This window comes from Desmodus rotundus, chromosome 8 (genome assembly GCF_022682495.2).
Source record: "Desmodus rotundus isolate HL8 chromosome 8, HLdesRot8A.1, whole genome shotgun sequence".
Classification (NCBI taxonomy): domain Eukaryota; kingdom Metazoa; phylum Chordata; class Mammalia; order Chiroptera; family Phyllostomidae; genus Desmodus; species Desmodus rotundus.
Genome location: NC_071394.1, coordinates 86,833,818 through 86,847,942, shown reverse-complemented (window position 1 = coordinate 86,847,942; position 14,125 = coordinate 86,833,818). Strand labels below are relative to the sequence as shown.

Sequence of the window (14,125 nt, the reverse complement as noted above, 5' to 3'; positions counted from 1 at the left end):
CTTTTCCAATCACACTTCTCCACCACCCATGTGTGTTGAAATTCTTCCTGCCTCTGAAGACCAGCTCTGTCATCAGCTCTCCTATTCTAAGCTGCATAGAATTTAAGTGCTATTTGAGATCTTCTTGGTGTACCACCCAAGAGGCAGTAGTGTGCAGTAATATCAAGTGTACTCTCTGGAGACAGACTTCCCAGGTCCTGATGTTGATTCCAGCATTTGCTGTGTGTGACTGGGAACAATAACTTACCTCTTTGTTCTTCAGTTTCCATATCTGTATATGAGGATGATGACAGCAATATTACAATAACCTGGCACAGAATAAGCCTTGCTAAGTGTGAGCTGATTCTCTTAATGCCCACCTGAATCCCTAAACAAGACCATAAACTTGCCAAGGGTGCTCCCACAGCATCCTGCACATGGATGTTCAACACATGTCCAATGATGTCCAACATACTTTAAAAACAATGAAAGAAAATTTCCAATTAAGGTTACCCTCGAAGTGACTGCTCCACTCCAAACACGGAGCAATGATAGAGAAAACATAAAAGAATATGGCACTTGCATAATCACTGTAAATTTTTCTTTCTTTTTTTATCCTTACCAGAGGATGTTTTTTCATTGCTTTTAGAGAGAGAGGAAGGGGGAGAGAGAGAGAAAGAGAAACATCCATTGGTTGCCTCCCATACACACCCGACCAGGGATTGAACCTACAACCTTCCGGTTACAGGACAATGTTCCAACCAACTGAGTCACACTAGCCAGGGCATAAACTTTTCCAATACTGGCAAAATAAACCACAGAGCAACACTCAAGGTATTTTTTAACTATTTTTCATTCTTTCAAATATTTATTGAGCACCTGCAGGCAATATTTGAGGTCTGGGAATATTGATGGAATGTACTGATCAGGTAAGAAACATACTTGATTAAAATAGGGAGAAATTGTTAGGTTCTATAATACATTTATAGGAAACAACTCTTGGAAAATAAAGTACATAAGATGTTATGTTTATGTGATCACTTGTGTTTGGGAATGTTTTCTGTGATATGCTTTGTTGGTAGAAGTAGAATGTATTGAATCTGTGGACTCAGAATTAGAAAAGCCTGCATCAGCAAAACCATGGCTCATCCTGCAAAATTGGAGACAAGTGTGTATTAAAGAGAAAGAAGCCATATGGTGTTAGAGAGGGAAGACTAGAGTGAATTTTAAAAGTTTGGGCAAAGACTATACTGGGGGGAAGTTTAAGCCATCCATAAAAGGTTTATGAGCTCACGAACTTCTAGGTCACACACTTTCCTGGTGAATCTCCCATTGGCCTGGGGACAATCTAGAAAAATAAAGTAGGAGATAAAGAATTTGCATTGCCTTGCCCTCCTCCTTGCTGCTTCTCCCTCTCACCCCTGCCCCCACACACAAAGCATGGAGGGAAGCCCAGGCCCAGCCTCCTGGGGGTTATACTTGTGCTGGGTTAATAGCAGTTGTGGCCACTGATGACTTGAGTGCTCCTCCACCCTGTTACCAAAGAAAGGCGAGCTGCTCAAGGGATTAGCATAGGAGATCAACAGGCATGGCAGCAGAATTTAGATCCCTTCCTTCCAAACACCTTACAGTCCAAAGACTGCTGACTGCTCTGAGGACCAGCCAAGAATATACTAAGGAGAGTGAATATAGGAGGATCCTGGTATATAAACCCACTTTTTCTTTAATAAGATCAGTAGTATTTTGGGTAGTTGATTATTAAAACCTTTACATGGAACAATATGTTCTTTGCAGAAAAAGCTAGAGAACAAGGTAAACTATTACTACATCAAACAATGTCATATCAAATCAACCTGTATCCAAAAGCACCAGAAAACACTAGTGAGTAATGCTGCATTTCAGCCAACACTTCAGCTCATTTTAGCACATCAGTTTTAGTTCTTGAGCAATCGTTTTGGTCCTCCAAATAAGTTGAGATCATAATCTTTCTGTTGTTTCCTGCCAGGCACAGGAGTGGTTTCACCCTCAGCCTTTTCCAGACCACCAAAACACAAGGCACTGAAGCAAACTGACCCTCCAATGTACAACTCCTGCCAACTCAGAATCTCCCAAAACAATAGGCTAAACAAGGCCAGTATTGCAGGAAATGGGGTTTACATGAGGTCCAACACCTTTGCCTAAGAATGAATCATAAAACCACTGGCTCTCCATTCCCCAGCATTATGCCATCTAACGCCAACAGGGTTGAACTGTGCAAAAAGAAAAAGAAATCAGGAACACACTGAACTTCAAATTTCAAATATATTTTAAATCCTGTTTTAGATTAATTTAAATAAACTGAAGTCAGGCAACTTCTTTGGTCAAGTTGAGTTATTCTTACTGGTCTAATACCAAAAGCAGTCAGTCACATTTTTTCCACTAAATAAAAAATACCCTGACAAAAGAACATTCTAAAACTCAGTAGAGAATATGAAAACAGTTTACAAAAAACTTTGCCTCCAAAAATAACTAATGAAGAATATTACTCAGTTATTTGACCACGGGAAACAAGTATCTGTATATTATTACATATTTTTCAGGTCACAAAATAAAAGCACAAATTTATTTTCTAGAATAGCATTTTTCCAAGGTGTTTTACAAAGAACACCAGTGCAACAGGAGAAAAGCAAGTCAAATAACTGTGAGAAGCTCTGCCTTCCCTACACCGCTTCTTGGAAATGACTGATGCACATTTGCAGTGAACTCTGTGGAATCCAGCATTTCCCTGAGTTTATTTGCCTCTGAGGCCCTTTTTCTCCCTTAACACATATCAACATCCCAAAAACTGGCTGTTCAGCTGAGCACACTTTGAGAAAGATTCTTTCAAAAAAGGGATATAATGAAATGGTCCAACAGCTGAGATTCTGAAGTCAGCTTGATTCAAATACCAGCATCACCACTTGTTAGCTGCGGGACACTGGGCAAGTCACTTGGCCCTCAGTTTCCCCAGGTAAAGTGGGCAAAATAATAACACCTACTTCTTAGGCATGGGTCTTTCCATATGACTGCAACAGTCTTCTGAGAGCCTTACATGGCTGGCTCCTTTTCGTCACTCAGATCTCTGTTCACAATGTCACCTCCTCCAAGAGGCCTTCCCTAACCATCAAATATAAAGTGACTCATCCAAGTCACTTGTTCTTCATCCTTTTCTTTTCTCCATGATTCTTCTCTGGTTATTAAATAGACACTTGTGTTCTAGTTCATCCCAATAGATACAAGCACCATGAAGTAGAACTTTATCAGTCAGTTATCATTACTCTATCCTAAAACCAATCCACAATAAGTAAATTCATTCAAAGGATGGATGGGTGAATGAATAAATGAGGTGGTCGTGAGAATTAACTATGAATCACATAAAGCATTCTTTATAGTACCTGACACATAAGAACCAATCCAGATGCTGTTATGAAAACTTTTGATGAATGATGTGGTTAATTCTTACATTATTTAACTTGCCTTTTCTTTCTGTATTGCATGTAAACATTTCATGGCATTTATTTAGAGGTGTGTTGGTAAATGGGCTTTCAGGGGAGTGTGGGTAGGCCCTATGAACAGCATTTTACTGACCGCCATGGTGTAAATACTCCCACTATGACCAATTTCAAGCTACCAATGGTTTAAAAGCAGGCTCACAAAATTCCTGAAAATATAACAAATGGCTCTCAAAATTTCTTTGGAAGGGTCCTTTCAGGCCTCCAAGTCTTGTTTCTTCAGTTCAACTTTAAACTAAGATTTTTACATATAGAAACTTTTTCCATATTCTCCCTTCATGATGAGCCAAGATAAGGGCTATCCCCTGACTAGCCTAATCATGAAGGAAAGTAGTTGGATATATTGGGCTGCATTTTCTGTACCCGTCTCTGTGGACTCTTGGACTGATGTTTAAGGCTCTAAACATGATCTATATCCATTCCAGATTGTTGTGAGGACCGACCAACTAATCTCATGAAACACCAATTAAATTGCATTTAGATTCATTTCATTGAAGGCATCCACACAACAGAATCAAGGCACCACCTTATTAAGTGTGACCAATGAGCAAAATCTAATAACAGAATAAAAGTGACTCTACCCTGACCACAAGATTCCAACATAAAGTAAAGGTCAATGCCATAGATGGAGGTTTCTTCAGCACCACCGCTCTACTTTACATGCAACATGACCCCAAAGCAAAGCATCAGCTTCTTTCAAGTACAGCAATCTACCAACCAGAATTTTGAGATACAACCAAAATTTCAAAATCCACAATAACTCTACATGCAAGTGATGCCATGCCAGGAACTATTGCTTCTCTTCTGTAAAATAAATGTAAAGTCTATGGAGTAAGGCAGGAAGAGATTACTTTCTGATCAATTGTATCAGCTATCTATTGCTTTGTAACAAATTAGCCCAAAATTCAGCATCTTATTATCACATTTATTATCTCAGTTTCTGTGGGTCTGGAATCCTGGCACAGCTTAGCTGAATACTCTGATTCCAGTCTCACAAAGCAGATGTCAGCCCACAATCAAGGTGTCAGCCTGTCATCTCATTGGAAGGCTCAGCTGGGGAAGGAGCCACTTCCAAGCTCACTAAGTGGTTGTTGGCAGTTTTCAGTTCTTTACAGCTGTATGAGTGAGGGTCTCAATTCTTCATTAGTATTGGCTGGAGTCTGCCCTCAGTTCCTTACCCTATGGGCTTCTCCCACATAGCAACTTGTTTCAAAAAACCATGCAAGTTGAGAAAGCAATCGAGGCTGCTAACAAGAGGGAAATAACAGTCTTGTGTAACCTAATCATGGAAGTGTCACCAGCATCCCATTACCTTTACCATATTCTGTTGTTTAGAAGCAAGTCACTAGGTTCAACTTATACTCAAGGGGAGGGATTACACAAGGGCATGAATTACAAGAGGTAGGGATCGTTGTGGCTATCTTACAAGTCTGCCATAATAAAAGCCCCCTTGGAATATAAATAGGAAGACCAGGCCCAACATAACACTTCTTTAAGCATCTTAATATGAACTAAGCCATGTGGTTTCCCAAGCATATTGCTAAGGTCTCCTGGGGGGCGGGGGGGGGGGGGGGAGGAGAATGAGCACAGAGGACACCACATCCAAAAACACAAAATTCTGTTCAAATGTTCTAAGCAAATACAATCTACATCAGATAAACCCCCTAGGAACATTCATATTGGTAAGTCCCACCATGGAAGGCATGTTTCTGAATAACACAAGTGACTCATAAGAAGGCCTGTTCATCTGAGCAGGTATGTAATGCCAGGAAATCTAGCTTGGTCTGGAAGCAAATATCTTTTAGAATTTTTATTTATTTCTGTAACATATTTTTAAAATATACTTAATGCCATTTTATTGCTTACTATTTTCTGTGAGATCTGTGTCTCCCAAGGCTTACATGGTACTTTTGAGATCCACCATAGTGGCAAAGAACTGCTGTAAAAATTTCAAACGTTGGCTGGCACCCACCTTTTATCCAGCTCTGTCAAACTGCATGCCCTCAGATACATGAGCATCCCAGCATAAAATGGTGGTGGCAGGCCAGAGAGGCTGCCTCTGAAAACTTTGAATGATTTAATCCACTAAGTGCAAAACACATAGAAAACCTGGAACACTCTGTCCTAGATGAATGTAAATGCAAACAAAGGGTATCTCAAATCTAAACACTCAAAATCGGTCTGCACTTTTTACCATAGTTTCCAGAAATATCCATACACTTTACTTTCTGCAAATTCTGCCCCAATTCAGCTACAAAAATACTTAGGTTTATTGTGTTGCTAATCACCTATTCTTTTTTCTCCTTTAGAGAAATGATATTTGATAAACATCTAAAACTTAAACACCACTATACTTAAAAATGCCCTGAAACAATGATCATCGGTGGGAAAGCAGCTGTAAACCACCCTACTGCTGACATGTGCTACACACGCTTGGATCCTGAATACATGCTGAATAGTAATGGAACATATGTGTGGTGAGCAGAGGAAATAAACTAATGCAAAATTCCAGTTTAAAGGTGATAAGCAGACAGGAGGTTATAAAACAGGTGACAAAGGAAATTTTAAGGTGTGGATGTTTTCTAACCTGTGAAAATAGCTTGATAACATATTGTAACTTGTAAAATATGACGTTGGGGCAATAAAATGAATGCTCTTACCTCTCTAAGATGTATGTTTTCCTTCTCTTTCTGGTCTAAAATCACCTCCAAGTGGCTAACTTGAGACTCAGCCTCTGCCACCCGCCGCGTCCGTTCATTGTCATCCTCAAGACTTTTGGACGGCAAGCCTTTACTTTGTAACATCTCAAGAAGCTTTTTAATTGACTCATCTCGGGCATTGAGGGTCTGTTTCTGTGTTTCGATTCTCAGCTCCATTTCCTCCAAGGTTTTCCTCAATAGGAACAGCTCCTTAGCCTGTCTGTCATGCTCAGCTTGCAGGCGCCGGAAGTTCTCCTCAGTCAGCTCAATGGTAAAGTGCTCGGCTCCTCGGTTGCCACTCTCTTGCTGCAGGAGGTGGTTGAGGTCTCTCTGGGTTCTCAGCTCATCCTGAAGGGCCTGGATTGTCAATTGCAGGTGCTGTGATAAGAAAGATGGAGCAGGGGAAGAGAAAGAAAGGAAAAGTCAATGGAAATGCCAAGAGCTATTTGCTGGTACCACACTATGAAGATGGAATGTTAATCATGAGGTCCAGAGGGCCAGCTGTGAAGTCCTCCAGGGTGACTTCAGAAGCATGGGACGGCACATGGAGAGGGGGATATTAATTCAATGATGCTTTCTGAATGTCTTAGGAGAAAAGAAATGTACACAAACACAGAAACAGTATATTAGTGTCAGTCACAAGGAAAATTATGTATCTACAGTTTGAATATAGAAAGTGGGAAGAGTTAGAGGGAAGCTTTCACAAACACACCTTCTTTATGCCCACAATGCTCCAGACTCAGTATTCCTTGTTTCCTAAGTGTTCTTTATTCTACTATCCATTATTTTCCATGATAAATGTATGTCCATTTATAAGTGAAAATAATAGCATCCACTACAAGTAGACACAAACAAGGACTTTATTTTTACAAATAAAGCTGTGCCAGGTTTGGTAATCAGGATTACTGCATCTGCAAGCAGAAGGGGACAAATGCAGACAGAGACAGACACTGAAACACACGAGAGGAGGCTGTGCAGAGCAGAACAAATGAGCTGCAAAGAGTGGACAAACCTTGGTTCTTCTGGCATCCAGTAACTGAACAGCATGGGAAATGAAAAAAAAAAATGAAGCAAAAAATCAACACAAAGAAAAGTCCAGTGCAAGCAAAGGATATTTAACAGAAAGAACTTAATCAACATAAAGTACCTTCACAGAGAAAAAAAAAAAAGAAAAACAATTTCTTATTATAGCAAAGACCCATAAGCTACACATAAATTATAGTATTGATGCTTGATAAACATGATATTTTTTTAAAAGTGAGGTTTATTCCACCTTTTGTTCTCCTAAATCTCCCTGACACAGTGAGTCCTGGGTGCGTCACCAGGGAGAAAAGCACAACACTCCAGAAGCACCTGCAAACCACACATTTTAGGTCACCATTTTAACCAAAATCACAGTTAATGCACCAGAGGAACAAAATAGTTACCAGTTATGAGAAAAGAAACTTGCATGAACAGTTGGTGAATTCAGCAACAAGTTTCCCACAGGCTGCTCAGAACAAGCAGTCACAGGCCTGAAGGCATTTTTGTCCTAGAAGCAAACCAGGAAGCTTCAAAAACACCCAACACTTCCACTCACCAAACACATACTCCTGGCCTGTGGGGGAACCAGACACAACGCTACGCAAGAGAATCAAGATGAACATTAGGCATAGCTCCTGGCCACAGAGAACTCACCGTATTATAAGGGATGAATATCATGTGTAAGTTACATAAATACTGGACCAGTCCACATTTTTAAATCTTTCGGAGGTCCTATGGCTAATGTCCAGAGGTGTTAAGACTTTCTGAGTGTGCTCTATACCCAGACACTAGCACTGAGTGATGCATCACCTTGATAAAACCCTTTATGGATATCCATCTGTACGTTTCCACTGAAACGCTAGAGCACAGGAAGTAAGTACTCTGTTTCTCATCCATGTGCCACAGTGCCTCACAAGGGACTGACTTGCAGTAAGCAACTGGTATGTATTTAATGGTGGTCATTATGAATTATTTTTTTTAAATATAAGGCACCCTTGTGAAGTATAAAATTCAGTAGTATTGTAGTATATTCACAAACTTGTACAACCATCAACAGAATAAATTTTGAAACATTTTCATCATCCAAAAAAGAAACCCTATATACTTTATCAGTCACTCTCCATCCCCCTCCATACCCCCAGGCCCTGACAATCACAATTTACTTTCTGTTGCTATGTATTTGCCTATTCTGGACTTTTAATACCAAAGGAATTATGCAATAAGTGGTTTCTTTCAGTTAGCAAGTTTTCATCCATGTTGTAGCATGTATCAGTGTTTCATTTATTTTATAGATGAATATTATCTATTACAGGGACATATCACATTGTATTTATCCATTCGTCAGTTGATTCATACACAAATATTAACAGTAGCATTATTCATAGTAGCCCAAAATTAGAAATGACCTATATCTCAATCAACTGATGAATGAGTAAAAAAAATGTGGAATATCCATACAAAGGAATATTATTTAAAGATACAAAGCAATAAAATACTGATACACACTGCAACACTGCTGAACCCTGAAACATTATGCCATATGAAAGAAACCAGTCACAAAAGACCGCATTACGTGATTCCATCAATACGAAATGTCCAGAATTAGCAAACCCATAGACAGAAAGTAAATAAATGATTACCAAGGGAGTTGAAACGAGGGGAATGAAGGGTAATTATTAAAAGGGACAGAGTTTCTTCTTGGGGTGATGAAAATGTTCTGGAATTAGATAGTGGTGTTGGTTGAACAACTTTTTGAATATCCTAAAAACCACTAAAATTTACATGTTAGATGGCTGAACTATATGGTGCATAAATTATATCTCAATAAAACTGTCATGAAGAACAAGAAATGGGGCTATAAAGTAATATGACATTCCTCCACCAGCTACTCATCCCTAAACCACATCTAAACAAAATCCACAGGAGTATCAACAGCCTCCAACCCAGCAATCTGGCCACTGCAAAGCTTTGGGAATGGAGAGTGCATCTTCAAATCATTTAAATATCTTTAAGATGACAAATCTTTGCCCTTTGAAAGTGGCTTGGATTTCTAATGTGATCTAATTTTATTTGGATTTCACATATGATGAATCAGGATGATCAGACTAGAAATCATCTTTTCTGAAAGGGAGCAAAAATAAGATTGGTTTTCTTAAGTGATTCATAGGTTGACCAGAAGGGAATTCCAAAGACAAAATGCCAAAATTCTTTCAGCAGAAACAGCAATATGAAGACAACTCTATAAAGGGGCTGCCCCTTTGGATGGGCAAGTTGCCTATTGTCCTGGTCCTTTGTTTCCATACCCAAAAATGGGAATTATTGTAACACCTACCTCATAGGCTTCCTGTGAGGAATAACTAAGATAATGCATCAAGAGCTAGGCTTAAATGCAAAGGAGGGGGGGGGAGGGAGGAAGTTTGGTAGAAGGGAAGGGAGAAAAGAAGGAAGGAAAATAGAAATTAAGAATAAGAAGGAGAGAGGAAGAAAGGAAGGGAGGGAGAAAAAATTGATCTATTTATCAATTCAATATACATTTACCCAGCATCTCCCTCATATTCATGAAACATTAAGAAAAGAAAACAAAGGAAAAAAATGGCCCATGCTCATAGTCCATGTGGACAAGTAAACTGATAGTAGAAATATTATGTTATGAGAGTTATGACAGAAGTCATACCTAGGTGGAGGAAATACAGGGAGTATGTAACCCAGGCTACAGACATGTGGGAAACCACCCCAAACCAAGAGAAACCACTGAGCTGCTTCTTGAAGAGCAAATGAGAATCAGCCCCATGAAGAACAAGGGAAAGAGAACAGGAAGTACAAAAGCCCAGAAGCATTGAGCATCTTTACATATGTCTATTGGCCATCTTTGGAGAAGCGTATATTCAGGTCTTTTGCCCATTTTTAATGGGGTTGTTTGTTCTTTTGGTGTTGAGTGTTATAAGTTCTTCATCAGAGAAATGCAAATTAAAACCACCATTAGATATCACCTCAGACCTGTCAGAATGGCTATCATCAATAAATCAGCAAACAACAAGTGCTTGTGAGAATGTGGAGAAAGGCACTATTGGTGGGAATGCATATTGGTGCAGCCACTGTGGAAAGCAGTATGGAGATACCTCAAAAAACTAAAAATGGATCTGCCTTTGGACCCAGCTATCTCACTTCTGAGAATATATACAAAGGAACCCCAAACACTAATTCAAAAGAACATAAGCACCCCTACATTCATTGCAGCATCATTCACAATTGCCAAGATATGGAAGTGTCCATCAATAGATGAGTGGATAAAACAAATATGGGACATTTACACAGTGGTATACTACTCACCCATAAAAAAGAAGAAAATTTTACCCTTTGTGACAATATAGGTGGACCTGGGGAACATTATGCTAAGTGAAATAAGCCAGTCAGAGAAAAACAAATACCATGTGACTTCACTCATACATGGAATATAATGAACAAACTGAATGAACAAGGAAAATGGACAGATTCTTAGATAGCAGGATGACAAGTTGGGGGTTGTGGAACATAGGGAGTGGAGGGACTGAGCAAAAAGGAAAAAGGACTCATGAACGTGGACAACAGTATGATGATTGCTGGGGGAAGGGGGCTATAAATGGACTAAATTGCAATGGAAAAAATGCAATTAATAAATAAAGTAAAAAATGTATAAATAAATAAAAGCCCAGAGGCAAGGACAGACCAGACCCATTAAGGAACAGTTATAGCAAAAATCTGGACAGTGCTTACCACATGGTACACATAGTTCTAAGCTCTTTCAATCCTCAGAACCACTCTGTGAGGTAGCCACTGTTATGGTCTGCATTTAATGGATGAGCAAATGGAAATGCAAAATGGTAAAGAAACTTGCCTCAGGTCACCCAGCCAGGTAAGTGGCATAACCAGGTGTTCATCTAGGCAGTCTGCCCCCAACACCCCTGCTGAAACCACTCTATACCAACTAGCTTCTGAACTGACACAAACACTTCTGGATGGCTGAAAAAAAAGAATGAGGAGGAGGGGTGCAGGAGTGGTGAGAACAGACAGGCAGGCAATTATGACAATTACAGCAATTGTCAAAATTAAAAATTAGCCATCCTAACCAGGCAATTCCTCATTCATGGGATGTTTCCAGGTTAAACACTTTTCCAAGTAGCCACTTTATTAGTCACTAAATGACTTCAGAATAACCAAACACATTCTGCTAATCAACCTAAAATTGGGTTCAAAAATTTCTCAAATCCATTATGTCATTCAAGTTTTAATATTCTTTTTAGATATTTAAAATTAAGCAGGAATCTTCTTATCCCTAAAAAGGGATTCTTGAGTAAAATGCCTGTACCTTATAGAATCTTTTCTTGACCACCTTTCCTCATCCTATACTAGGGGATGGGGAGGAAATTTGAAGCAATCTCTCTCCTTCCTTCCTTCCTTCCCTCCCTCTGTCTCTTCCCTCAATGTTCTACTTTTAATAGATTTAATTCAGTCAAGTTTCAAAATTCATTTATCAGATAGCCATCTCTACTTAGATATTCAACACCAATAATTTCAAATTTAAAATATAAAAACAGGCCCTGGCTGGTGTGGCTCAGTGAATTGAGTGCTGGCCTGTGAACCAAAGGGTTGCTGGTTCAATTCCTGGTCAAAGCACATGCCTGGGTTGTGGGCCATGTCCCCTGTAGGGGGCGTGTGAGAGGCAACCACACATTGATGTTTGTCTCCCTTTCTTTCTCCCTTCCTTCTCCTCTCTTTAAAAATAAATAAACAAAATCTTTAAATATATATACACACATACACACACACATGTGTGTGTGTATATATATATATATATATATGTATGTATATATATAAAGACAGGCCCTGACCAGGTAACTCACTTGGTTAGAGTATCATCCTGATATGCCAAGATTGCAGGTTCAATCTCAGGTCAGGGTACATACAAGAGTCAACCAATGAATGCATAAATAAGTGAAACAACAAATCCTTCTCTCTCTCTCTCTCTCTCTCTTCCTCTTTCTAAAATCAATAAAGAAAAATATAAAAACAGCACTTTTTATAAATAATCAACTGAAAAGAATATTCTCTCTGTGTCTCAGTTTCCTTATTTATGAAAGGAGGAGAGTAATAATTCTATCACACAGAGTTGTCAGAATTAAGTGAATTGATACATATAAAGTTCTAAGAAGTGTCAAGTATAGAGTAATCACTTACACAGGGTGGGGCAAAAGTAGGTTTACAGATGTGAGTGTGCAAAACAGAGTGTTCTTACACTATTATTTATTAATTATTGTATTATTTTTTATACAAACAACCATAAACCCACTTTTGCCCCACCCTGTATCAGTCAGGATAGGACAGAATATGCTGCTGTGGCAACAGCAACAAAACCCACATTCGAAAAAACAAAATCCACCTGATATGCTGAGGACATGGAATAAGAACCCTTAGAACTCAAAAAGACCTTAAAGATTTACATGTTGACCTATTTTACAAATCAGAAAACCAGATCACATAATTCAAATGTCAGCCCCAAGAGCACACAAACACTGCCAAAGCCTGAGGTCCTGGACTCCATTCTGGCCTGTATTCCGATAACCCTAAGGGGAGACAAAAAGGGAGTGGCTCTCCACTTTAACAACTTATGAAATGGTGGTTGTGTCAGAGGCAGAATGAGTGATAATATAAATCAGGGGTGTCAAAGTCATTTTCACCAGGGGCCACATCAGCCTCATGGTTGCCTTCAAAGGGCCAAAATAATTTTAGGACTGTATAAATGTAACTACTCCTAAACTGTTAAGGAGTTGAAATTACATATAGCCCTTTGAAGGCAACTACGAGGCTGATGTGACCCCTGGTGAAAATGACTTTGACACCCCTGATCTAAATCATTTCATTTACACAACTGGGTCCTACCCAATAGTTAAACAGCATGGGACACACACGGACAGTCATTGATACTTCCTTTCTAACTCCTTGGAATTAGACTGGTAGCTAATTAGAATTAGCTATGAGAAGACAAGCTCTATAAAAACTACCTCTAAAAGAACAGTATACAGTACAAGTACAATCTTTAGCTAAGCCAAAGTACCTCCTCTAGGGGTCAAAAAGTAAGAAAAACCATGCCCAGTTTTCAATTCCCCCCTTCCTAGATTATCCAATTCCTTCAGACTGAATCACTTCCCCCTTCTCAACTATAAAAGCACATTTCTTCTAAGGCAGCCACCCAAACCCCACTGGATCAATAACCAACAGCATTCATTTCAGCTTGGTAGCTACATCAGGTACCAACCTAATAACCAGCAACCTGCAAGGCTGTATTCAAGGTCTTTCTCTTTGGAATCTCCCAGTTGTCACCATGGTCTCAACTGAAGCCTCAACCACTACTTCTGTGGCTTCCATTCCACCACACAACTGGAGAAAAAAGCCCTTCCGATGTCCACCTACATCAGGATAGGACATCGCCACATGATCCAACCTGTACCTGGGTCCCAGTCAAACTGCTGACAAGTTAGCGTTTGTGGCACAGGTAAAAGGGGTGGCAAAACAGCTAATCCTCTTCAAGTACAAAAGTGAGTCTGTGGCTGAATGAGAATTCAGAAAGCTTTTAACTCTCTACCCTGATTCTGGGATCCTTCTCCCAATGATCTCAAAGAATCAAAGCTCAGGAAGCAAACTCCTTTCTGCAGAGCCTGCCACTGAGGACACCACGGGGGGAAGCAAAGCAGGTGTGACAACGGCATCCAAGCCAGTCTTTCCAGTCACTCAGCTAGGAGTACAAATAGAATGCATCACATTTGTCATGATACCTAGCCTTTAACCCAGTTCCTTTTCATCTTTGGCCCCCCACATTGAATCTCATACTTTGAACTCTGCCCTGGAAAGTAGAGACTA

The 14,125-nt window shown here is 39.6% G+C and overlaps 1 protein-coding gene across 1 annotated transcript in view; it reads right to left on the bottom strand.

Moving 5' to 3' along the window:
* ERC2 (ELKS/RAB6-interacting/CAST family member 2) overlaps positions 1-14,125 on the bottom strand; it is a 932,688-nt gene that overhangs the window by 749,952 nt on the left and 168,611 nt on the right. Inside the window, exon 3 of the mRNA XM_053930289.1 lies at positions 6,170-6,586. Within this exon, the coding sequence (XP_053786264.1) occupies positions 6,170-6,586 (417 nt within the window). The remainder of the gene's footprint in view (positions 1-6,169; positions 6,587-14,125) is intronic.